At 40.3% G+C, this 27,918-nt stretch overlaps 1 protein-coding gene across 1 annotated transcript in view; it reads left to right on the top strand.

Moving 5' to 3' along the window:
- The window catches only part of EFCAB5 (EF-hand calcium binding domain 5), a gene marked incomplete at both ends in the record, with an annotated part of 99,697 nt that overhangs the window by 25,976 nt on the left and 45,803 nt on the right, over window positions 1-27,918 (top strand). The window contains 7 exon segments of the mRNA XM_079798673.1: window positions 883-953; window positions 18,613-18,768; window positions 23,550-23,649; window positions 24,916-26,024; window positions 26,026-26,104; window positions 27,390-27,467; window positions 27,566-27,655. Of these exon segments, the coding sequence (XP_079654799.1) occupies window positions 883-953; window positions 18,613-18,768; window positions 23,550-23,649; window positions 24,916-26,024; window positions 26,026-26,104; window positions 27,390-27,467; window positions 27,566-27,655 (1,683 nt within the window).

The following is a 27,918-nucleotide window of genomic DNA, read 5'->3' on the forward strand; positions in this document are numbered from 1 at the left end:
AAATCAATAGTGACTAAAGAATATTTTTATGCATCAACCCATGATTGGCAGGAGAAACTACTGTTAGAAGTAGGAGAGGAAGTCAGTGTATTAATTTTTTCACCTTGAGCTTTCACACAATTTGCACTTTCGTGTCTTGGTAAGGTCAATAAAGATCACATAATTGTCATATTAAATGGAAGTTGAAAAAATCCTTATTCAAACTAACTGCCACATTCACCATTATATATCACTGTTATTCATGGAAATTTTTTTCTTTGCTTTTGTGATATTATTCTCTCTTGATTTTTACATCTAACTGTGATCACCCTTTAGCATCTTTGTTTCTGGTTCTTCTTTTCTTTGTTTTAAATATTATTTTCCAGAGTTTCTTTTTTGGCTCTATTATCACTTTACACATTAATACACACTTTTCTTATTCAAACCCATGACTTCTGTTAAGGACTCTCTTCCATGTTCCCATCCCAAAACTTCCCCCTGAGCTCCAGATTCTATCTGAAAAGATTTGCAAGACGAGTGGTTAAGTGAAAAAAGCAAGTTGCAGATCAATATGATCCTATTTATATATAGAAAAACAAAAGATATGTGCATGTGTAGTCTTTTATACTACCAATGTGCATATTTGTTTCTGCTTTATTTCAACCTGGTCATTAAAAAGGTAGGCACATTCTTTTCAGTTTTGGGGTTGTTTGGTTAAATAAAATAATAATTTTATAGTAATTAGAATATTACCCAACTATATATCTTTTACTTTATTGCAAATATTGATGGACATTAATTAAGAAATACTTTTATGTTTTTATTTTAAAGCACTAAACATGAATAAAAATATGACTGTATTGTAACCACACTAACTAGCAAATAACTTTTATTCCATAATAGAAACACTTTGCGAAAAGTTGAATATTGCTGACTCAATGGAGCAAAGATTGAACAAAATGGAATTTACGGAAGTAAGAAGTTATATTATTCATTATTTGACTCAAATTATTTTTCCAGTTTTGGTGGATGTCACATATACATTAACTTAGAATTAAATTAAATGTAAACATAATAACTTGTTTTATTGATTCTAAGATGCACATTTTAAAATATTTTAATGCCTCTGAAATTATGGTTACATCTTATAATCAAAGGCAGCTTACAATTTCTTTCAATCAGTGGTACTCATGATGTGAAAGTGTGAAAAATTCCACTGACACCTTTGGGTAAGATAAAGAAAAGCCATCTTCTTGTATTCAGTGAAATCTGGTTATACAAATAACAATGAGATCTAAAACTTAACCTATGGGCCAGGCACTGTCCTAAGCTATTCATACAGAGTGAGCTAAAAGTAGGTTTACAGTTGTTACAGAAGACGGGAAAAGAACCAAGCCACGCTTAGAGAAAGGGAGTTACATTTTATTAAGCGCAGGGCCAGAGAAAAATGTGCCTTTCAAATTCTGGGCTCCCCCACATGGAGGAAACCTTTTCTATTTATACTTTTCCTAGCTCTTTTGTCTCCCAAATTTGGAATGAGACTTCCGGGCCTTCTGGGAAAGAAGACCAATGTGCTGGGAAGGGGCCATGAGACCCTATCTCAAGGCCTGGCCAGGTGTCAGCACTGACAACTATGTCTGGGGCATAGTCCACGGCCTCTCTGGAATGGGAGTCGTCTTATTTTCCTTATTATTTAAGCAAGCAAGCTTTTACAGAAGCCAAAATAGCAGGGTTACAATTTCAAACAGCAGTTTTTATATAAGATGGATGCTTCATTGTGAGTATGCGAAAGACAGAGTTTATTCTTGTATTATTATTTATAAACTAGAGGCCTGGTGCATGAAATTCATGCACTGGAGGGGGACGGTCCCTCAGCCCGGCCTGCGTCCTGTCGCAGTCTGGGACCCCATGGGGGATGTCCAGCTGCCGGGGAGCAGGCCTAAGCTGGAAGCTGGACGTCCCTCTCACAGTTGGGGACCCCTCACATATTACCGCTCGCCTGCTCACTGCTCCTTACCACTTGGCTTGCTGCTCCTCAGTGCTGCTGCAGAGGCAGGAGAGGCTCCCACCACCACTGCTGCACTCGCCAGCCATGAGCCTGGCTTCTGGCTGAGTGTCACTCCTCCTGTGGGAGTGCACTGATCACAAGGAGGCAGCTCCTGCACTGAGTGTCTGCACCCTGGTGGTCAGTGTGCATCACAGAAACTGGTCATTCTGGTCATTCCACTGTAACGGTTGCTTGGGCTTTTATTATATAGACTAGAGGCTCGATGCACAAAATTCGGGCAAGGGGGTGTGTATCCCTCAGCCCAGCCTTCATCCTCTCCAATTTGGGACCCCGAGAGGGATGTCCGACTGCCCGATCCTACCTGTATCTGGCCTAAATGGGCAGTCGGACATCCCTCTCACAATCCAGTACTGCTGGCTCCCAACTGCTCACCTGCCTGCCTTCCTGATTGCCCCTAACTGCTTCTGCCTGCCAGCCTGATCACCCCATAACCACTCCCTGACAGCCTGATTGATGCCTAACTGCTCCCCTGCCAGCCTGATTGCCCCTAACTGCCCTCCCCTGCAGGCCTGGTCCCCCCCAACTGCCCTCCCCTGCAGGCCTGGTCTTTCCCAACTGCTCTCCCCTGAAGGCCTGGGTCCCACCCAACTGCCCTTCCCTGCAGGCACGGTCACCCCCAACTTCCCTCCTCTACTGGCCTGGTCACCCCTAACTGCCCTCCCCTGCAGGCTTGATCACCCCCAACTGCCCTCCCTTGCAGGCCTGGTCCCTCCCAACTGCCCTCCCCTGTTGGCCATCTTGTGGCAGCCATCTTGTGTCCACATGGGGGCAGGATCTTTGACCAAATGGGGGCAGCCATCTTGTGTGTTGGAGTGATGGTCAATTTGCACATTACCGTATTTTCTGGCATATAAGATGACTTTTTAACCCAGGAAAATCTTCTCAAAAGCCGGGGTTTTATACGCCGGAAAATACGGTACCTGTATCCCCCACAAGCCGCTGTCCCAGTGCTGGAGCTGAGAGTGAGTACCGTATTTTCCGGTGTATAAAACCCCGGCTTTTGAGAAGATTTTCCTGGGTTAAAAAGTCATCTTATATGCCGGAAAATACGGTACTCTTTTATTAGATAGGATAGAGGCCTGGTGCACGGGTGAGGGCCGGCTGGTTTGCCCTGAAGGGTGTCTTGGATCATGGTGGGGATTCCTTAGGGGCATGGGGCGGCCTGGACGAGGGGCCTGTGGTGGTTTGCAGGCCAGCCACGCCCCCCGGCGACCCAAGCAGAGGCCCTGGGATCTGGGATTTATTTATCTTTTATAATTGAAACTTTGTAGCCTTGAGCAGAGGCCAGGGCAGGCCAGGAAGTTTGGCTTCCTCCATCGCCGGGGAAACCCAAGCCTCCTGCTCGCTCCGTGGCCACAGCCATTTTTGTTGGGATTTATTTATCTTCTATAATTGAAACTTTATAGCCTTGAGTGGAGGCCAGGGCCAGCCAGAGTGGGTGGAAAGCTTGGCTTCCTCCATCGCCATGGAAACCCAAGCCTCCTGCTTGCTCTGTGGCCGGCCGCCATCTTGGTTGGGTTAATTTGCATACTCGCTCCTGATTGGCTGATGGGTGTGGCTTGTGGGTGTAGTGGAGTGATGGTTAATTTACATGTTTCTCTTTTATTAGTGTAGATTATTGTATTATTTTCCATATGAAAAACTATAAACCTACTTTTGCCCCACCTTGTATATTAACTCAGGTAATTCAGCAACCCTTATTCCTAATTTTCTAGATGAACACACCTAGATGTAGTGCAGAAAAATTAAGTAACTTGCACAAAGTCTCACAGTTAGTGGAGCTGGGGAAATTTTCAATCATTCCCAGATAAATTTGAAATTGTGAGAAAAAATCCTAGTTCCATGTGGTCTCTTGTTACTTTGCCTGCTGTTGACAAAGCCTTTCATGTCTTTTCCTCTATCTTGGGAAAGGCAATTTAATTTGCCAGACTGAAATGAAAAGATTAATCATGGTATGACTTCTTATGCCTGTTCAATTGAAAATAAATGTATTCCAGAGCTCCTATTTTACCCATAAATGCCAAAATAACATTGAAATATATTTTTTTAATTAAGAGAACTACTTATTATTAGAGCAATGTTGTAAAAATGAACTTCTAGTTTTCCCAATTTGCAGAGAGGGAAGTCTTCTTTAGCAATGTCTGTTAAAATGTAACTTCTCTGATTCTTTCATGTGATTGGAGACCTCTTCATATTTCATATTTACTTAATTCTAAGATAACTTTTCTTTTTGCACTTCTGAAATAAAAATTCATCTTACAGGTGATGGAGATGTCTATGGCCTTGGTAATGATGATTTTGGTTTATATTTATTTTCCATAAGGGGGAAAACACTTTATTTTGAGGTATGGTTGACATGTAAAAAGCTGTACATATTTACATATACACAGTTGAATTGAATATGTATAGCTTTTTATATGTCAACTATACCTCAATAAAGTTTTTTTAAAAGATGTATCTTTTCAATGTATATATTTAATGAAATAATATTTTCCTCTCTTCTCCAACCTCCCAAATCTGTTCTTAAATCAATAGTCTATTTTAGGATTGGTGATTTTTTTGATAATTGAAAAAAATTCTATTTGTACTTTATAAGTAAAGCACCTAATATGAAATGACAAAAAAGATGGAATACTACACTGCTGTAAAAAAGAAAGAACTCTTACCCTTCACAATAGCATGGATGGTCCTGGAGAGCATTATGCTACTAGTAAGCGAAATAAGCCAGTCAGCATATCACATGATTTCACTCATTTGTGGAATATAATGAATATTATAAACTGATGAGCAAAAATGGATACAGAGAAAATAGGCTCTACCTGATGGAGGAACCAAGATGGCGGCAAAGTTAAACAACTAAACTGCCGCCTCGCACAACAATTTCAAAAATACAACTAAAAAACAAAACGTCTACCACCCAGAACCATGGGAAAGCTGGATGAGTGGTAGATTTACAACTAAGAAGAGAAGGGAGCGTAAACGCTGGAGAGCTGAGGTATGGAGGCGCGCGCGAAGCGGGCTGGCTGAGGGCGACTGGGCACGCGGCTTTTCTTCAAACCGAAGGGAGACAAACTCCTGATCACTCTGAACTCCAGTTTCTGGGGACACGCGGGGACCCAGACACCTACGGGGAGAAGCTGGACTCTCGGCCATCGGTCGGAGAGGGAGAGTGACTTTTCTGCAGAGGTGCGCCCAGCAATCAGGGTTTGCTGCGCTGGAGCGTGGGACGCGGGGACTGGGAAACGCAGAAAGGCAGAAAAGGCTGAAGGCAGCCATGGCCGTTGGCCACGCCCCAACCTAGTGACGCCCTGAGACCCCGCCCCGCCCTGAGACCCCGCCCCGCACATTCTACAAACCCGCCCAGGCTCCACACAGCAACTTTTACATATAAATGGCCTGTTCTGTGGCAGCTCAACCAAATTAACTGCAGCTCCAGTCAGACTGCTCCAAAACCGCCCAAGCAAAGAGGAGAAAACTGTAGCTCTTGCTGTAGCTCCTGCTGGGAGGTCTCAGACCTGCACCCCATTGGAGATCCAGACACTAGGGTATCTTGTGGTCGGTGTGGATGACACCAGATTTCAACCACTCTCATAAGGGACACATTCAAGAGGCAGACTCAGTGAGCACCAAAGCCCTACTGTGTCTCCAGCACAGCAATTCTTCTGTCATAGACACAGCAGGTCCTCACAGCCAATCGGCCTGGAGGTCAATTCCAGTGTACTAACAGCAATCAAGGCTTTTAACTACACCAAGACTTTCCACTCAGCCCACAAAGGGGTGTACCAAGAGCGACCACCTAGAGTGATTGGGGAAGCTGAGCTACCGGCCCCTATAGGTCACTGACCACACAAAGCCACTCCATCAACACAGGGAGGCAGCCAAAATGAGGAGACACCGAAGTATGTCACGAGTAGGAGAGATGGAGAAAAGCAAACTAATGGACGACACAGTGTTCAGAACCACATTTATAAGGTTACTCAAGAATCTTCTAAAAACCGCCGAGAAACTTGAAGAAACCTTCAAGGACCTTAATGAGAATACCAAAAAAATTGAAAAGGACCAGTCAGAAATTATGCATACACTGTCTGAAATAAAGAATATACAGACACTCAACTGTAGACCACCGTACCTGAAGAGTCAAACCAAAGATCTGGAATATGAGGAAGAAAAAAACACCCAACCAGAGAGGCAGAAAGAAAGAAGAATCCAAAAGTGTGAGGATAGCGTAAGGAGCCTCTGGGATGGCTTTAAGCATACCAATATCCGAATTTTTGGGGTGCCAGAAGAAGAGAGAGAGCAAGATACTGAAAACCTATTTGAAGAAATAATGACAGAAAACTTCCCCCACCTGGTGAAAGAAATAGACTTACAAGTTCAGGAAGCACACAGAACCCCAAACAAGAGGAATCCAAAGAGGACCACACCAAGACACATCATAATTAAAATGCCAAGAGCAAAAGACAAAGAGAGAATCTTACAAGCAGCAAGAGAAAAACAGTTAGTTACCTACAAGGGAGCACCCATACGACTGTGAGCTGATTTCTCAACAGAAACTATGCAGGCCAGATGGGAATGGCAAGAAATATTCAAAGTGATGAATAGCAAGAACCTACAACCAAGACTACTCTACCCAGCAAAGTTATCATTCAGAATTGAAGGGCAGATAAAGAGCTTCAAAGATAAGAAAAAGCTAAAGGAGTTCATCACCACCAAACCAGTATTATATGAAATGCTGAAAGGTATTCTTTAAAAACAGGAAAAAGAAGAAAAAGAAGAAGTAAAGATAAAAATTATGAACAACAAATACATATCTATCAACAAGTGATCCTAAAAATCAAATGAATTAAAAATCTGAGGAACAGAATAAACTGGTGAACATAATAGAATCAGAGGCATAGAATGGGAGTGGATTGATAATTCTCAGGGGGAAAGGGGTGTCTGTGTGGGGGGTATGGGAAGAGACTGGACAAAAATCATACACCTATGGATAAGGACAACGGGGGGGAGGTAAGGGCAGGAAGGGTGGGAACCGGGTGGTGGGGAGATATGGGGGGAAAAAAGGAGAAACAATTGTAATAATCTGAACAATAAAGATTTATTAATAATTAAAAAAATGGATACAGAGACAAAGAAGCATTGAACAGACTGTCAAACTTCAGTGGGAAGGCAGGGCAGGGGGTGGTGGGGAAAAGGGATCTACCAAAGGACTTGTATGCATGCATATAAACATAACCAATGGACACAGATTCTAGGGGGGTGAGGGCATGTGCGGGGGGGGGGGGGGGCGGCCAGGGGGAGGTCCATGGGGGAAAAAGGAGACTTGTATATATATTACTTTAAACAATAAAATAAAACTTTAAAAAAGGTGAAATTAAGAGAATTGTTAAAGGAATATCTGATAATGAAAGTAAGCAATCAAACAAAGAAATCTGAGCAGATTTCAAGATTAAAAATAATCTAGTAGAACCAAGACTTTTTTATATTTGTGTTAAAGTTTTATATTTGTACATTGTAAAATTAATAAAAGGTGATAGGACACTTTACAGCTTTATGAGTTTATAGAAAACTAGAGGCCCATGCACGAAATTCATGCACGGGGGAGGGGGGGAGTCCCCCTCATCCTGACCTGCAACCTCTCCAGTCTGGGAGCCCTCTCCAATCTGGGAGCACTGACAGCTTAGGCCCACTCCCTGTGGTTCTCTGCTCTCTGCAGGGCCTGGCCGCTCTGTGCCCGCTGCCCGGGGGCTCTCTGTGGCCCAGAGGCTCTCCATGACCGGGGCAGAATACTTGCCTCATTGCCGCAGCAACAAAGCAAGCATTCTGCCAGGCTGCTCACACTGCCCGCTCTCAGCAGCCACCACCCCCCCTCCCCCAGGACTGGGGGACTTTAGCGAGGCTGAGGGGACTGGGTGCCGCCATCTTGTGGCTATGGGTGCCACCATCTTTGTGATGGAATGATGGTTAATTTGTATATTACCCTTTTATTAGATAGGATTACAATGCAAATCAACCACATAGGGGAACTACCAGTCGGCAGGGGGCAGGGCCAGCAAGCAGGTGGTGCCAGGCCAGCCAAGGTGCGTGTCAGTGGACAGAGGGAGGGGACAGCGATGGGGGGGGGGAAGCAGCAACCAGCAGTGGAGGAGGGGCAATGGGGGGGGGGGGCAGGGCCAGCAGCCATCCCCTGATCAACCTGCAGAAGGAGGCCAGACTGTGGCTTAGGCCCACTCCCCGTGGGGAGTCATCAGTCGGACATCCCCTGAGGGCTCCCGAACTGCGAGAGGGCGCAGGATGGGCTGAGGGGACCCGCCGCCCCCCGCCAAGTGCACAATTTCTGTGCACCACGCTTCTAGTAGAATATATAAAAATAGATTCAAAATATAAAGTAAATGAACAAAAAATTCACAATAATTGTGGCAATATTAAAACTGTTTTTGATAACAGCTCTATAATAATTAAAGCATAATATGCTAATTAGATCGGACAGCCGATCAACCTTCCGGATGACCATCCAGATGAAGCCGGGCTGCAAGGGCCAAACCCCTTGCACAAATTTCGTACTTTGGGCAAGGGGTTGAGATATAATTCACAAACTGGATTTATTCTCTATGGCTGCTAGAACAAATTACCATGAATTTGGTGCCTTAAAAAAATCAGAAATTTATTCTCTCATAGTTCTGGGGATCCAAAAGCCCAAAATCTGATCACTGGGCAGGGCTGTACTCACTCTGGAGGGTATGTTGGAGAATTGCCTCTTCCTGCTTCTAGTGGCTGTTTGTATTCCTTGACTTGTGGCCACATCATTGATCTATGCTTCTATGGTCACAATCCCTCTTTTGTTTGCAATCCCCCTCTTACAGGGGTACATATGATTGCATTTAGAGCCCAAACAAACACCTGAACTCAGTGATTCTCAACCAGTGTGCCACAAGAATTTTTAAAATATATAGTACCTGACTATTTTGTTAGGGGCAAAATGACAATAGCCAAGCCTAAACCAGTTTGGCTCAGTGGATAGAGCGTCGGCCTGCAGACTGAAAGGTCCCAGGTTCGATTCCGGTCAAGGGGATGTACCTTGGTTGTGGGCACATCCCCAGTGGGGGGTGTGCAAGAGGCAGCTGATCGATGTTTCTCTCTCATCGATGTTTCTAACTCTCTATCCCTCTCTCTTCCTCTCTGTAAAAAATCAATAAAATATATTTTAAAAAATGACAATAGCCAACATAACAATAGCCATTGGTGTGAATGAATAAAAAAATACTTATTTTTTTGTCAGATTAGCAAAAAATGTATTTTTTGGTGTGCCTCAGAATTTTAGTAATTAGTTTATGTGTGAATGGGGTGAAAAAGGTTGAAAATCACTGCCTTAACTTAATCACAGCTACAATGACTCTATTCTCATATAAGGTTATATTTACAGGTTCTAGAGATTAAGACCTGATATCTTTGAGGGTCATTATTCAACCTCCTACACATACCTTATATTCACCCATGTAAAGTGTATAACCCAATGGTTTTTAGTATATTTACAGAGTTGTGTAACCATTAAAACAATCAATTTTAGAACATTTTCATCATCCCAAAAAGGAACTCCATACCTACTAGCAGTCATTCCCCATTTCTCTCCTAACCTCCAGACCTAGGCAACCAACTAATCTACTTTCTGTCTTTTATAGCTTTACCTATTCTAGAAATTTCATATAAATGAAATAATAAAATATGTAGCCTTTTGTTATTGGTTTCTTTCAACTTAATGTTATCAAGTTTCATCCATGTCTTAGCATATATCAATATTTAATTTAATTTTATTGCTGAATAATATTCTTGTGTATGGACATATCACATTTTATTTATCCAGTCATCAGTTGATGGACATTTGGATTGTTTTTACTTTTTTGACTATTGTGAATAAAAACATTTATATGTAAGTTTTTTGTGAATGAGGGTTCCAATTGCTCCACACCCCTGCCAACATTTATTATTCCCTTTTTGGCTTGTTTAAATTTTAGCCATTCTTATGGGATAAAGTGGCAGCTCACTTGGTTTTGAAATGCATTTTCCTGATGGCTAACATTATATTGAGCATTTTTACATGTGTTTATTGGCCATTTATATATCTTAGAGAAATGTCTATCTAAATCCTTTGACCACTTTTAAATTGGATTATGTGTTTATTATTGAGTTATAAGAGTTCTTTAAATATTTTATATACAATCCATTGTCAAATATATAATTTCTTAATGATGTCTTTTAGAGCACAAAAGTTTTAAATTTTGATGAAGTTCTATTTATCTAATTTTTTTTGTTTTCCTGCTTTTGTTTTGGGGTCATATCTAAGAAACCATTGCCTAATTCAAGGTAAAAAAAAATAGACATTTAAGTTTTATAGTTTTAACTGTTACATATATATCTATTTAAGTCTCCGGTCCACTTTGAATTTATTTTCATGTATGTCATGAAGTAGTAAAACTTAAAATTATTTGGTAAGTCAAAATGATAAAAATAAATAAGAATATATAGAACCTGTATTATCAATAAGACATTATATGTATATATCAAACTTCAAACCCTACAGTAACCCTGTTCTATGTCCCAGTTTTCATGGAATATTTGTAAAAAATTTATTATAAATAGGTCTCCAAGAAAACCATATAAATTCTAAAAACTAGAAATATGAAGTTAGATTCTCTTGTTATGTAATGAAACTGGAAATAATAAACAAATTTAAAATTATATAAGCTCAACCATTTGGAAATTTAAAAAATACTCTCTTTTGCCTGGCTGGTGTAGCTCAGTTGGTTGAGTGGCTTCCCATGTGGTCACCCATTCAATTTCTGGTCAGGGCACATACCCAGGTTTCAGGTTCAATCCCCAGTAGGGGACATGCAGGAGGCATGGATGTTTCTCTCTCATCAATCTTTCTCTCTCTCTTCCTCTCTCTAAAAAAATCAATAAAAACATATTTTCAAATACTCTCTTTAATAATTATTGGGTTAAAATCTTACAATTTTGTGGAATGCTACGAAATGTTTACTCAAATGAGAAATTATAGTCTTAAAACTTTTAAAAATGGAAGAGTGAGGGATTTTAAAGACTCAGATAAATATTAAAATAGAATAACCACATAATTACATATTTTCATACCCTCAAATTAATTCTTGCTAACACCTTGGCATATTTTCTAAGAAAAAGTTATTTAATTTTGTAAAAATTATCATGACCAAAAAATAAATTTAAACAACATATAAAAATACAAAGATAGAGATTTTTAAATTACCATAAATTTATTACCTAGAAATAACCATTGTCATCCTTAGGTGAACACCATTGTAAACAGCTTCATATACTTGGTCTCAATAGAGAGATGGTTATTTGGTATTGTAGACGATAATACATTTTGCTATAAAACTAATTACTTAAAATCTTATTTCTTGATTCTAACACACAAAAAAGAGAAACTGAAGTAAAAACAAGGACATTGTTGAAATTGAACATATCTTTACAAAAGTTATTCTAAAAATCATTTTAAGAAAAGACCATATGATGAAAATCAGAAAAGACTGCAGTAATTATTTTTTAATCTCATACTTCAATTATAGAAATAAAAGTTGACACCCTATTATAAAAGACTAGAGGCCCGGTGCACGAAATTTGTGCATGGGTAGGGTCCCTAGGCGTGGCCAGCAATCAGGGCCAATTGGTGCCTTCCCGCTGCTGGCCGGAACCTACCTTTCCCAGCTACTGCTGGCTGCTGGGCTGGATCTTCCTTCGTTCTGCACCGCCCCCTGGTATTCAGCGCACATCATAGCAAGCAAACTTCCAGTCTCCCGAACTCCTGAAGGGATACTTTGCATATTAGCCTTTTATATACAGTACTAGAGGCCCGGTGCACAAATTTCGTGTACTGGGGAGAGGGTGTCCCTCAGCCCAGCCTGCACCCTCTCCAATCTGGGACATCCCTCTCACAATCTGGGCCTGCTGGCTTCCAACCACTTGCCTGCCTGCCAGCCTTATCACCCCCTAACCACTCCCCTGCCAGCCTGATCGACACATAACTGCTCCCCTGCCAGACTGGTTGCCCCCAACTGCCCTTCCCTGCAGGCCTGGTTGCCCCCTACTGCCCTCCCCTGCAGGCCTGGTCCCCCCCCAACTGCCCTCCCCTGCCATCCCAGTCACCCCTAACTGCCCTCCCCTGCAGGCCATCTTGTGGCAGTCATTTTTGATCACATGGGGTGGCCATCTTGTGTGAGGGCGTGAGGGTCAATTTGCATATTACCTCTTTATTATATAGGATATGGATGAAGGTATTGCCCAGATGGTGTATTTCTTGTATGTAAATAGGTGGTTAAGCATCCACTTATGAACTAAGAGGTCAGGGTTTGATCCCCAGTGGGGAGCATGCAGGAGATAGCCAATCAATGATTCTCTCTCATCATTGATGTTTCTATCTATCTCTCCTTCTCCCTTCCTCTGTGAAATCAATAAAAATATTTTTTTAAAAAGATAAAGGTACTTAATATTTTTTCATGCCTTCCTTTTTCCCTTGTGTTTCCAATTTTAATTATTTATTTTATAATTTTAATATTATCTAGATTTATACCATTCACTTTCTTTTCTGCAATTACAAGTACCATAATTGATTAATCTTAGTCTAATATTTGATTGGATTTGAGGTTCACTTTCTGTCCGTTTACAATGGTTTTGCTGTTCCTAAGTTATTTATTTTGATTCATTTCTAAATTGGCTGAATTTATTGTAAAATTGTTTTTTCATGTAGGTCACATGGATGCTATGTTTTCTGAGTTCTTTTATGTTGAAAATGTCTACATATTGCCCCTAAAATTATACCTTGGATGAGTATACTATAATTGAGTCTCATTTTCTTCTTACCCCCAAACAATATGTAGGCATTGTTTGTTTTCTGATATTGAATGTTGTAAAGTATGGTGTCAGTTTTACTTTTTTCTCCCTTCATTCATTTTAATTCAACAAGTATATACATATCATATATGAATACATATATGTATATTTCCATATATAGTTTGTGTATATATATGTATACATGTATGTATATCCATACAATTAAAGGAGAAAATGGGTAAAGGTGATGCATACCTAATAATACTTGATACAAACTCATTAGCATTCTACATAATTCCTTTGTGGATATCTATCTATATAGTTTTGTTTTAATGGGTGGGTTGGGCTATTACTATTAGTTTTACTGATATTTTCCAACTTCTCTTCCTGAAATGAAAACAGCACATGTTCAGGTTCTTTCATTATAGAGAAGAGCTGTTACTTCAATTAGAAACCAAGAAGGTATTTCTTGTATGTAAATATTTATTGAACATATTTGATTATCTAATCAATAAATTCTGAACCACCTTATATGATATGACATAGAAGTAATATTTGGGACAATTTTTTTAAGGGACAGTTGCTTTTAAAAAGTTTTGTTTTAAGGTTATTTTGTCAGAACTCATTCAATGAAACGAAGAAAATGAAATAAATGGCAGGCTTAGAGTCAATATATTGTACACAGGTGCCACCCAGTGGAGAAACTATGCCATGCACTTGCCCGGCTGATAGTTTGCAGTAGTTTCTGATTCAGTAGGTCGGAGTAGGGCCCCCAAATTCACATTTCTAACAAGCTCTCAGAGCTCCTAACAAGCTCTCAGGTGACGTGGTCAAGGGATCCCACTTTAAGAGCCATTGATCTCATTGGATTTTTCCTTCTAAATATGAAAGTTAGCTGAAAAGACTTTTATTCTATAAAGAAAACTTTCTTGGTCGATTTTTTTTTTAACCTAGCTCAAAAGGAAATAAGAGCAATGGCTACAGAAAACTATTACATGAAATACCTAAGTTATGTAAACACAGCATCCTCTTCATGACCCAGTGAGAGAGCTACTATAATACCTATTTCACAAATGAAGAAACTGGGAAGTTCAGTGACTCACCCAAGGTTACTCAGCCAGTAAATATGGGAACTGAGATTTGAACCCAAACAGGCCCAAAATGTGAGTTCTTAACTATTACACTATTCTACTTCCCAAGGTAGTAGATGACCTTAACTGTGTTCATTGATCCATCAACAATAACGACAATTAGGTGGTTTAGTCAGCTAAGTAAACTAAATATTTAGAAAAGCTATTTTGCTCTGCTTTAAATTTTCCTCTTTTGGAAGCCAGTTGAATAATGGTTTATGATTCATTAGCATGGATTCAAGCCTATGTATCTCTTATATAATACATTCTAAATTTTCCTGATGATATTTAATGAGGAAGTAAAATACCAACTATTCCCTTCATTTCAAAAATTGTCAGTGAAATATATCAACATAATGTTTCATTTAAACAAACTGTATTAGTTACTATTCTTTAATTGCATGAAACAGAAACCAACCTGAGTTAATTTAGCTGAAAATGAAATGTGCAGAATCCGAGGGCAGGAATATGATCTGGCTTCAAGAAGAGACTAGAACGGGACTTGGAAAACTTTTCTCTCTGCTTTTTGATTTATCCATCTCTATGTACAGACTTCCTCAGTATTCTCAGTTCACATGGAGTAATCTGGCCATCCACAAATTCTTAAGCTTAATTTATAGATCCAAGCTCTCTCAGAGACCAACTGGCCATTCCCCACTCCAAATTCCAGAAACTGAATGGCTTTGTTTAGGTTAAGTATCCTTCCCTGGTCCAATCATGTATGGCTAAGGAAGTAGGATTATTCGGTACAAATTTGGCTACCAGTACAAATTTGGTGACTGCTGTGCTTGAGTAAGAGGAGGAAATCATTGACTGTGAATTGGGCTAAATTTTCAAGAGGAGTCCACTCAGAAACTCTTCCAGTGCTTAATCCATTTCTATCACAAGACATTACACTCAGGTGTAGATCAAGAATGTAATGTTCTTGACCCATCAAATTAGCAAAGATCTAGAAGGCAATACACACTAATGGTGAGGCTGAGGAGAAATAGTCACTCATATGTTAGTGGTGGGAGCACAAAAGGGTAGGGTAGGGTAGAGTACAAGCCTGACCAATATGAAAACCTACCAAAAATACAGAAGCATTTACCTTCTAAGTTAGCAATCCCACTTCTAGGAATCTATTCAACAGGCATTAAGAAAAATGACCCAGGTCAGAGGACCTGAACAGACACCTCTCCCAAGAAGACACACAAATAGCCAGCAGATATATAAAAAGACGTTCAACCTCACTAGCAATTAGGGAAATACAAATAAAAATTATAATGAGATACCACCTCATACCTGTTGGAATAGTTATTATCAACAAGACAAGTAATAACAAGTGTTGGAAAGGTTGTAGAGAAAAGGGAACTGCTGGTGGGAATGTAGACTGGTATAGCCACCATGGAAAAGTAGTCTGGCAATTTCTCAAAAATTAAGAATAGAGCTACCATTTGACCCAGCAATCCCTCTCCTGGGTATATACCTGAAAAACTCGAAAGCATGTACTCGAAAAGATATATGCACCCCTATGGTCATTGAAGCATTATTCATTGTGGCCAAGACATGGAGACAACCAAGATGTCCTTCAACAGAGGATTAAATAAAGAAGATGTGGTACATATACACAATGGAATACTGCTCAGCCATAAGAAAAGACAAAATAGTGCCATTTGCAACAACATGGATCGACCTTGAGAATTTTTTTTTAAAATATATTTTATTGATTTTTTACAGAGAGGAAGAGAGAGGGATAGAGAGTTAGAAACATCGATCAGCTGCCTCTTGCACACCCCCTACTGGGGATGTGCCTGCAACCAAGGTACATGCCCTTGACCGGAATCGAACCTGGGACCCTTGAGTCCGCAGGCCGACGCTCTATCCACTGAGCCAAACCGGTTTCGGCAGAGAATATTTTGTTAAGTGAAATAAGTCAGGCAGAAAAAGCTAAGAATCATATGATTTCATTCATATCCTATATAATAAAGAGGTAATATTAAAATTGACCATCACTCCAACACACAAGATGGCCGCCCCCATGTGGTCAAAGATGGTCACCCCCATGTAAACACAAGATGGCCACCACAAAATGGTCTGCAGGGGAGGGCAGTTTGGAGGGACCAGGCCTGCAGGGGAGGGCAGTTGGGGGGTACCCAGGACTACAGGGGTGTGCAATTGGGGGTGACCAGGCCTGCAGGGGAGGACAGTTGGGGGCAACCGGGCCAGCAGGGGAGGGAAGTTGGGAGTGACCAGGCCTGCAGGGGAGGGCAGTGAGTAATGACCAGGCCTGCAGGGGAGGGCAGTTGGGGGCGACCTGGCCTGTAGGGGAGGGCAGTTGGGGGCAACCAGGCCAGCAGAGGAGGGCAATTAGGGGTGACCAGGCCTGCAGGGGAGGACAGTTGGGGGCGACTGGGCCAGCAGGGGAGGGCAGTTGGGAGTGACCAGGCCTGCAGGGGAGGGCATTTAGGAGGGACAAGGCTTGCAGGGGAGGGCAGTTGGGGGCAACCAGGCCAGCAGGGGAGGGTAGTTAGGGGCAATCAGGCCAGCAGGGGAGCAGTTAGGCATCTATCAGGCTGGCAGGGGAGTGGTTATGGGGTGATCAGGCTGGCAGGCAGAAGCGGTTAGGGGCAATCAGGCAGGCAGGCAGGTGAGAGGTTGGGAGCCAGCAGTCCTGGATTGTGTGTGGGATCCCATATTGGAGAGGGTGCAGGCTGGGCTGAGGGACACACACACAATCCCCCCCCCACCATGCATGAATTTCGTGCACTGGGCCTCTAGTGTAGAATATAAAAACTGAACCTCGTGGACACAAACAGCAGTGTAGTGGTTGCCAGAGGGAAGAGGGTGTTGGTGGGGTGAAGGGGGCCTTATAGATGGTGATGCAAGATGATCTGACTTTAGGTGGTGGGCACATGGTGTAATATACAGATCTTTTAACATAGAAATCCACACCCGAAACCTACAAGATCCTATTAACCAATGACAACCCAGAAATTTAATAATAAAATAAATAACTATTATGAACAAAGAAAAATGGCTCAAGATCATAAGAGTTTGAAATAGTGGTGGCAGAAATATGGATTCCTCAAGATAAAACAATGTGCCTACTACATTTAAGCTGGGTCTATATAATCTCAAAACAAGTCAACCATGGACTGGTTACCCGAACACCAAATATTGATCCTTCAACTTTTATATCTGCATCATTTTCCATCTTGCTAAGAATTTACAGCATTTAAACTGAACATGATAAAAAAAAGGGGGGGGGGGGCGGCATTTGTCCCTTGACTGGAAATTTATTTTTTTTTAAATGGCCTAGGATCATAGATGTTTCAGACTCTACACTTTCAAAAGAAACAGAAAATCATAGACAAAGAATACCTTATTGCAATATTTTATTTTTTTTTCTTTTTTAATTTTTTTTTATTGAGGTATTATATGTGTACATATCTTACCATTACCCCCCCACCCCACACCCACACATGCCCTCACCCCCCAGAGTTTTGCGTCCATTGTTTATGCTTATATGCATGCATACAAGTCCTTCGTTTGATTTCTTATCTACCCCCCCTCTCCCTAACTTTCCCCCTGTAATTTGACAGTCTGTTTGTTGCTTTAATGTCTCTGTAACTATCTTTTTGTTCATCAGTTTATAATGTTCTTTATTATCCATAAATGAGTGAGATCATGTGGTATTTTTCTTTCATTGACTGGCTTATTTCACTTAGTATAATATTCTCCAATTCCATCCAGGTTGCTGCAAATGATGAGAATTCCTTCTTTTTTATGGCAGCATAGTATTCCATTGTGTAGATGTACCACAGTTTTCTGATCCAGTCATCTGCTGACAGGCACCTAGGCTGTTTCCAAATCTTAGCTATTGTAAATTGTGCTGCTATGAACATGGGGGTGCATATATCCTTTCTGATTGGTGTTTCTAGTTTCTTTGGATATATTCCCAGGAGTGGGATTACTGGGTCAAATGGGAGTTCCATTTTCCGTTTTTTGAGGAAACTCCATACTGTTCTCCACAGTGGCTGCACCAGTCTGCATTCCCACCAGCAGTGCACGAGGGTTCCTTTTTCTCCGCATCCTTATTGCAATATTTAAAAAAAACAACACACAAAATATAAAACTAACAAACACCCCACCTACAATCCCTATCCCTTACACTCTAATAATTAAATGTAGTCAGTCTTGGAAAATAGACAGTCTTATATGCCATACATCAAAAGAAAAGCTGCATTCAATTTTTAGAGCTAGTAATTTACAGGCAACATTCTATGACTGCTGCTATTTCAAACAGTAAGGTAAAAATTGTGTCCTATATAGTGCTGATGTGATCTAAAGGGAAATTGCTTCCAAAATATCTAGTCCCACTGGTATGTGGTGTTGGGGACTGTATTGATCAGCTCCCTCTGCTGCACAGCCTGTAGACTAGCACTAATATAAAATGCTTTATCTAAATGACAAGCAAATGATATGGGGGAAATGGCAGCCATTAATTTCATGCACATCAACTGAATCCTCGGGGAAAAAAACAAGGAAAGAGCACAGTTTTAAATCAATCACTTTTCCTCTTTCTCTCTGCAGTACATCTCTTCTCACATTGCAGACTTGAAAAGTGAAATCTTTGAAGAACTCCTTAAGCACCTTTGCCACTGTGCAGATGAATTCCGGGAGGTCATAAAAACGGATATGCGGAGGCAGATGTTTGTTGAACTCTTCCTGCATTGTGACTGTGCGAAGGTAGGGTAAGACCCTTAAAGCCATGTTTCTTAAACTATTTGTTGTAAAGGACCAGTTTTTAGTTTGTTGTTAATGGTGATGTTTTTAATTTCTAATCTGCTGTGGAATGATACTGAGTGAAAATGGATTACTAAGGGGGAAAAGGACATACAAAATACAACTCATATTTTTATTGTCAGATTCAACTCTGATTTAGCATCTGTTACTTTCTCAAATTTGCTAGATGCTGTTTTCAATTTATGTATCTTTCTCACCATAGACTTGTACCCGCTTATAGAACACACCTTGCATGGCACAGCATTTCACAGCATATAACTTATCTCTAAATCTCTTTCCCATTCTTAAGAATGGGTTGCTTAATATTGTTTTTGCTTACTCACTTTTTCTGGTGGCTTCTTATCAAAAAGAGCTGCTAGGAATAGGGATTCTACTACATCTTATTATACTGCTTCTTTAAAAGAAAAGTTTATATCAAAAAGTATTTCTAAGAATGGTACTTGGGAAGATATTGGTGTGCTACAATACCAAATGGATTTTTAAAATAGGTACAAATTTTACTGATATATATTTATGAACTTTGTTTGTATCCCTCTGTTCCATAAAAGATTGCAAGAAAGGAACATATATTAAAAGTAGGATGAAAGAAGTGAAAAATAAGAGATGCTAGTAACTGAAGCTGGGAATAAAGCCCAAAATGCATATTATAATTGCCTAAATATTTGTTCTAGGTTGCCTACAAGTTTAAATCTAAGCTTCCTAGCAGTGAATGTGAAAAGGGAAACATGAGCAAACATTCTATTGGCATTTATAAGATAAATGCAAACTGATATTAAGAAGAAGTACAGAAAATTGGGGTTCAAACTCGGCAGTTCCTCCCACAAGTACTCACAAAGGGACCCTGTGTGTTGAAGTGCAAGTCCATTATGCCAGACGTATAATAAATGAAACAATGACTTTCTTAGAGAAATTTCTTATAACCACCTTAAATGTAGGTAAATGATACCACACCTGACTGCAATTCAGAAAAAGCAAGTCTTGAAGGAGCCAATATACTGCAGTCTAGGTTCTCAGATCCCTGCTAATTTGGCTTAGGTCAGGACTATATTTTATAAAATCTGAAATGTCTATGTGTCCTGTTGAATATTGTTTCTTTTAACGAAGCTTATAATAAGTATTGGTGACTTGGAGGTCAAGATTTTACTCTCCAATAAATGCCTGGATACCAAGTATTCATTGTTGGCCAATTTAATACCAATTCATATGCTATAACAAACATAGCAGGGTCATATTGAGAGGAATTAAATTAGATTTGGTTGTGCCTTTTGCATTTCTTCCCAGTATTCAAATAGAAGTTATGTGCTGATCTTGTAGGTAAGACAGATACAGTTTAGAATAAAGCAGTTTCTGAATATTTTTAACCAATAGCTGAGACAAGAGTTCAAAAGCCTGTACTTTCACTTGAAAATCCTGGGCTCCTGAAAAAAATAAAATAAAGAGTCAGCCCTAACCGGTTTGGCTTGGTGGATAGAGCGTCGGCCTTCGGACTGAAGGGTCCCAGGTTTGATTCCGGTCAAGGGCATGTATCTTGGTTGTGGGCATACCCCCAGTAGGGGGTGTGCTGGAGGTAGCTGATCAATGTTTCTCTCTCATTGATGTTTCTAGCTCTCTATCCCTCTCCCTTCCTCTCTGTAAAAAATCAATAAAATATATATATATATTTTAAAAGAGTCATAGAGTAAGGAAGAATGCAAAATATGACATTAAAAGCACTTTTTCTATCACTGGGAAATTGTGAACAGCTGATGGAAGGAAGAGGTAGTAGAGGGGATGTGATTAGGGGTTAGAGGTTGTCTGGGTCCCTAAGTCAGAGTTAGTATCTGATCCCCCACCCTCGAGCCCCAATCAGGGTTGAAGGTAATATTATAGATACTCTTAGAAATTCTAAATAGGTTGAGGAGAAATTTAAGAACAGCAGGGCTTATGCTTTTTTTCCTGGGTTTAGCTCAGAGACTGCAAGCTTCATAGAGAAGTCCTGAATCCAACATGACACTAAAGAGCTAAAGTGCTGCAGAAGGGTCTAGGTAGATGGGCCTGAGGTTAGTCCCACTCCTGTGGCTACAGGAAAGGTGATGAGTATTCCCAAATACCTATGTTAAGGAAAGTGGTTATGCAGAGAAGATGGCAGTACAAGTTCTGGGTGTAACTCCAAGAAGACATCCTGGCCGGTTAGAGCATTGTCCTGATATGCCAAGGTTGCAGGTTTGATCCCTGGTCAGGGCACATATAAGAATCAGCCAATGAATGCATAAATAAGTGGAACAACAAATTAATGTTTCTCTCCCCACTTCTACCACTTCCTTTCTCTCTCTAAAATCAATAAGTAAAAAGTAAAAAGAAAAGATAATGCACATAGTATACAATTCATTAATTGCCTTTCTATTTATTTACCCTAGGGAAATGTTTATACATGTACACAGGAGATATGTATAAGGACATCCATTGTACACATTATTTTTGGTATCAAAATACTGGAAATAATCTAAATGCCCATCAAAAGAAGGCTTTTTAAAAATTATGATGTTTTTATATTATAGAGCTAGAGGCCCAGTGCACGAAATTTGTGCACGGGAGGGAGGGGTGTCCCTCAGCCCAGCCTGCACCCTCTCCAATCTGGGACCCCAGGACTGCTGGCTCCCAACTGCTTGCCTGCTTGCCTTCCTGATTGCCCCTAACTGCTTCTGCCTGCCAGCCTGATCACCCCCTAACCACTCCCCTGCCAGCCTGATTGATGCCTAACTGCTTCCCTGCCAGCCTGGTCACCCCTAACTGCCCTCCCCTGCAGGCCTGGTCACCCCTAACTGCTCTCCCCGGCAGGCCCGGTTGCCCCCAACTGCCCTCCCTTGCAGGCCTGGTCCCTCCCAACTGCCCTCTCCTGCTGGCTTGATCGCCCACAACTGCCCTCCCTTGCAGACCTGGTCCCTCCCAAACTGCCCTCCCCTGCTGGCTTGATTGCCCACAACTGCCCTCCCTTGCAGACCTGGTCCCTCTCAACTGCCCTCCCCTGCTGGCCATCTTGTCGCGGCCATCTTGTGTCCACATGGAAGCAGCCATCTTTGACCACATGGGGGCAGCCATCTTGTATGTTGGAGTGATGGTCAATCTGCATATTACTCTTTTATTAGATAGGATAGAGGCCTGGTGCACGGGTAGGGCCCAGCTGGTTTGCTCTGAAGGGTGTCCCAGATCAGGGTGGGGGTTTTCTTGGGGAGTGGGGCGGCCTGGGCAAGGAGCCTGTGGTGGTTTGCAGGCCGGCCACGCCCCCCAGCTACCCAAGCAGAGGCCCTGGTATCTGGGGTTTTTTTAATCTTCTATAATTGAAACTTTGTAGCCTTGAGTGGAGCCAAGCCTCCTGCTCACTCCTTGGCTGCAGCCATTTTTGTTGGGATTTATTTATCTCCTATAATTGAAACTTTGTAGTGGAGGCCAAGGCAGACTTGGGCTGTGGGAGCTTGGCTTCCTCCATTGCCGGGGGCAATTCAAACCTCCTGCTCTCTCCAGCTCCGTGGCTGCCGCCATTTTTGTTGGGATTTATTTATCTTCTATAATTGAAAATTTGTAGCCTTGAGTGTAGGCCTGGGCTGGCCAAGGCGGCAGGGAAGCTTGGCTTCCTCCATTGCCAGAGAAACCCAAGCCTCCTGCTTGCTGCAGCTCCGTGGCTGCAGCCATCTTGGTTGGGTTAATTTGCATACTCACTACTGATTGGCTGGTGGGCGTGGCTTATGGTATAGCAGAGGTATGGTCAATTTGCATATTACTCTTTTATTAGATAGGATACCATACAGTTAAAAGAAATAAAACAATATTTCTTTATATACATGAATCAGATCTCAATGTTGTGTAAATAAGAGCAGTTGTAAGGATAACTGAAATGCTTATAAAAAGATTTTTTAAGCGGGGAGCATTTGAGATCTTGTTTCCTAGCATGTCATCAGTTTGGCTCAAATTAACTCTTTATAAAAAATTTTTAAAAATTTAAAAAAGGATACATATACTATGATATCAGTTATATATATTGTTTATTTGGTTGGTTGGTTTTGTTTGTTAATCCTCCCCCAAGGAAATTTTTTCTATTGGTTTTTAGAGAGAGTAAAAGGGAATGAGGGTGAGAGAGAAAGAGAGAGAGAAACATTGATGTGAGAGAAACACATCGATTTGTTGCCTCTCCCATATGCCCTGACCGGGGTCAGGGATCAAACCTGCAACCCTTTGGTCTGCAGGCCGATGCTTTAACCACTGAGCAATACCAGCCAAGGCTCAGTTATAGATTTTTAAAGTACAAAGAAAAATGTTAATAATCATCATTTCTGGGTGCTGAGAACACAGTGTTAGTTTTATCATTTTCTTATTTTTTCTGTAATTAACTTTTTCCCAAAATAAGAATATCAAAAAAAAGAACAAGTAGGGAGCAGTTAATTGTCCTAAGTGTCATACTTAGATCAGATTAGATGAGAATTGAACATTGTATGTTAGATTAAACAATTACGTCAGTAACAAATATTTGTTTAGCATCTGTTAAGTGCAAGGCATTTTGACATGTCACAGAATGGGAAAATAGAGTATGAGCCGAAAGAGGCAAGGTATAGCTTTCCCAACTTTGACTGCAGATTTTATTTATATGACAATGGTGGTGATGGTATTGATGAACATTTCAATAAGCCATATTCTGTCTACATAAAAATTTCAAACCTCTTATAACACCTAATTACCAACTTTCTGCTTAGGTAGGGTTTTTGGATCGGCAGAGGACATTGGCCTTGCTGGAAACATTCTATGACCAAAGTCCAAAAATGCTTAGACGTTTATTCCGAAACCCAAGACAATGTAAGTGCCACTCAGAGAGAGTATGCTCAAACTGAAATTATTAAGTACACTAATATGATAATACAAGGCCATTTTATCTCTGTGGAATTTCTTCACGTCTCTCTTAGATCATGATAGCTATATCTAGCTGTTCATTCCCCACAAAATTCACTCTTTATTACAACTAGATGTATTTTTCACTACAGTGCAGTACTAAAAGTTGTCAAGCTAGAACTCAATTTTAAATTTATTCAAATGAAGAAATGTTTTAGTAACAATCTGAATGTTTCAGATCTTTAGTTGGTAATGGTAATTCCAGTTTTAATGTCCAACTTAGAATTCTAAGATTTTGAATAAAAATGTTTCCCTCTCTCAAGCATTTTTACTTGTACAGCTTTATTGTACTTATACAGTGAAGTTTTTATATTACCACCAAAACAAATAGGGATAGCGGTTTTATTTTTATTTCTTAAAGAGAAAGTCATTGAATGAATGGGTTTTCCAAAGAATGTCAGTGTCTTATTTTTGTGTGATAATTTATTACTTGGATACTTAAAAATCTGTGGATGATGTACACAAAGTATTCCCTAAACCCATGGGAGTCACAATTTTGTAACTTAAATACTAAATGTTTTAGAAGGGAGAGGCAATCTTTGGCCTGGTCCCACTCTTTGTAGTCCAGGTGACCAGTGTTGTTTTGGTGGTGGTATTCTTTTTTTAACAGTTGGATTCTGGTGAATGCTATTCAATCCTTCCCTAGAATTCTGAGCCAAATGTCCACATAAGTTGTTGAGGAAAAGAACTGAGGAAAGAAAGAAAGAAAGGTAGAGAAGAAGGAAATGAATATTGGGAAAAAATAGCCCAGTGAAAAATTGTATGTATAGAGACATGCTTTTGTTTTTATATTGCAGATATTGAAAAGGTATTTGAGGTGGAAGACTTGTGTCCCCTTCCTCATTCCATGCTAACCTCATTGTGAAGGACTAAAAGTAGAGAATAGGTTGTATTTGTCTTGGCAATGTAAGCAACTCTCCAACTATTAATTTTCAAAACCACAACTTTTAGGAAGGGATACTTTCTAATTTACAGCAGTGAGCATCTTTTATGTTCAATTGGATACCTTTTTGGTTTTTATTGTGTTGCAGGGAAAGGTAACTGGTACTTATTTAAAGTAATAGGCCTATATTATAATCACTGTGCTCAATGCTTTTTTGCATTAATTTACTAGTTCTGATTCTGTAATATAAGAGCAATTGTTTAGGTAAATGCTTTGTTCTTTTGCATTAGGGCCACTCATTGAATTTGAAGAGATAGAGTTGCCTGAGTTCTGGGGAGACATGGATAATCAGAAACACATTTATGAAGACTTTGACAATGTGTTCTTAGAGATGACTACATCACTGTCTGAAAAAAATGCTAGAAAAAAACAAAGTATGTTGTATAAAAAACCAGAAGATCTACATAAACATGATAAACATAGAAAATCACCACCATTACCAAGCCTACCAGAACAGCAGAGAAGAACAATTGCAGGACAAGACCCAAACAAAATTTTAAGTGAAGATCTAAACGCAGACTCAAGTGCAGAACAAGAACTGTACAGAGGATCAATAACAGCACAAGGACAGCAAAAAGGGGCAACAGTGCGGCCAGGATCACGCAGAGGATCACGCAGAATGTCAGTAATAGAAGAACCGCAAAAAGGTTCACCTGGAGGATCACGCAGAGGATCACGCAGAATGTCAGTAATAGAAGAACCACAAAAGGGGTCAAAAGAAGAATCAAGCAGAGAGCCAGTAACAGAACAAGGAGTACACAGAGAGTCAATTGCAGAAGAAGAATCACTCAGAGAGTCAGAAACAGAACAAGGAGTACACAGAGGGGCAATTGCAGAAGAAGGAACTCCTAGAGAGTCACGAAGAGGACCACGCAAAGGATCACGCAGAATGTCAGTAATAGAAGAACCAAATATATGGCCCGCTGAAAGACAAGAATCACACAGAGAGTCAATAGCAGAACAAGGATCACAAAGAGGGTCAATTGAAGAAGACGAATATCTTAAAGAGTCAGTAACACGAAGAGGACCACGCAAAGGATCACGCAGAATGTCAGTAATAGAAGAACCAAATAAATGGCCCGCTGAAAGACAAGAATCACACAGAGAGTCAATAGCAGAACAAGGATCACAAAGAGGGTCAATTGCAGAAGAAGCATCTTCCAGAGAGGTACTAACACCAAAAGGGTCACGCAGAGGATCACGCAGAATGTCATTACTAGAACCACATAAAGTGTCAACTGAAGAACAAGAATCACTCAGAGAGACAATTCCAGAAGAACAGGGCATAGCCTCAACTTCACAATCAAGGGAAGGTAATATCTCAAAAGAAAGTAAAAACATCTAGGGAGGTTACTTCCTTTGAGCACACTGAAATCCTTCCACAAGAAGAGAATACTCAGGAGCAAATATATGAAGGGAAACTATGATTTCTGAACTACAATAGAAAGATTAGTATCAAGTAGAAAAGATAATCAGTTCTTTGTTTTGTAGTGTGGTTTTAATTTTTTAAAATATATTTTTATTGATTTCAGAGAGGAAGGGAGAGAGAGAAACATCAATGATGAGAGAGAATCATTGACCTGCTGCCTTCTGCATGCCCCACGCTGGGGATCAAGCCCAATGGGGATTGAGCCTGCAACCCAGGTATGTGCCCTAACTGGGATAGAACCATGACCACCTGGTTCATAGGTCAATGCTCAATCACTGAGCCACACTGGGCAGGCTGGTGGGCATTGCAGTATGGTAAATTCACGTATTTCTCTTTTATAAGTGTAGATATATTTCTAGAAAAGTTTCAGAAACCCGTATTTAAGATAGAGGGTACCCTGCAGTTCAAATTTTATTCTGCAGAAGATTTTTTCCTCTGAAGTGCCAATTTATGACCTTTTCTTTTAAAAAATTCTAACCTTTTAAAGAGCCAATCTCAATACCACTGAAGATCTCAGTTAGGCATATATATTTTTTTAATTCTGCTCTTTAATTCTACATCCCAAAGAAAAGTTATCAACTAATTTGAAATATTTTTTAGCATTATGTTTATTTCTCCATAAAACAGAGCTACTAATTTCTGGCTCTCCTTACATAGGGATATAGCATTAAAAAAGTAGTGAGGCACTATTCAACCAGATGTTATGTTAGTGAGGTCTTAATTTTGGCTATGTGTAACAGTGTTCCAAAATGACAGTGTCTGAAAAACAAAACAAATAACAGTGTCTAAATAAGAAAGGGGTGTCTTTTTTTTCTCATATAAAAGTCAAAAGTTCTATGACAGCTCAGTCCCATGAAATCAGCAGTGGCTCAGCTCCTTCTATCTGGTATCTCCTCCAACCACATGGACCAAGATGGTTCACTGCCATGTCTACATTCTGACCAGCAGGTGAGAAGAAAGAAAAATGGATAAGCATCACATCATTTCCCTGCACATATCATTGGTCAGTATATAGGAATATAGTCAGGGAGGCTAGGAAAGTAGACCTCATTTTGCATGGCCAAATTGGGGTACAACAAATAGCTTTTGTCAAAGAGCTCCTCTCAACAACTAGAATTATTAAGTTATATCATTGTGGTTGATTATGACACAGCATATATGGGAAAGTACCTGAAAGAAAGTTTTTGGTGGTCTATATGCAAGGCATTTCTCTTATTCATTAACTTAAGAATATGTAATGTCTAACTCATAGGCATTTTCTTTTATACCTTTTAGAAACTGCAAAGAAGAAAGTTAAAAAAGATAAAGCCTGTGAACCCAAGTCCCAAAAAATAGAAGGAAAGTCATGGCCAGGTAACTCACTCAATCCTCCTTTCATTTAAACTGTAGAACAAAAACATTGTGACAGTGAAGTTAAATTGCCTATGTTATGTGGAATGTGTATTTTATAGGTGAAATTTTGACTTGTGACTTGAAGAAGTATGTAAAATGCGAAGATGATGAACAGGCAAAATTAATCTATGATAACTCCAGATTCACAGGTACATATTAACAACAAAATTAGAAAGAATAGATCCCAGTCTGATTGATGAATTTAACTTATTGTGGTACCCCATGATAAAGACTGGACTTAGACAAGACACAACACCAGAGTGAACCTTGTATTATTTTGTCCCTGAGCTGATGGATCTAAACATTTATAAGATGGCCCGGCCGGTGTGGTTCAGTGGTCGAGTGTTGACCTATGAACCAGGAGGTCACAGTTCGTTCCTGATCAGGGCATATGCCTGGGTTACGGGGTTGA

Source organism: Cnephaeus nilssonii (assembly GCF_951640355.1).
Source record: "Cnephaeus nilssonii genome assembly, chromosome: 19".
In the NCBI taxonomy this organism is placed as follows: domain Eukaryota; kingdom Metazoa; phylum Chordata; class Mammalia; order Chiroptera; family Vespertilionidae; genus Cnephaeus; species Cnephaeus nilssonii.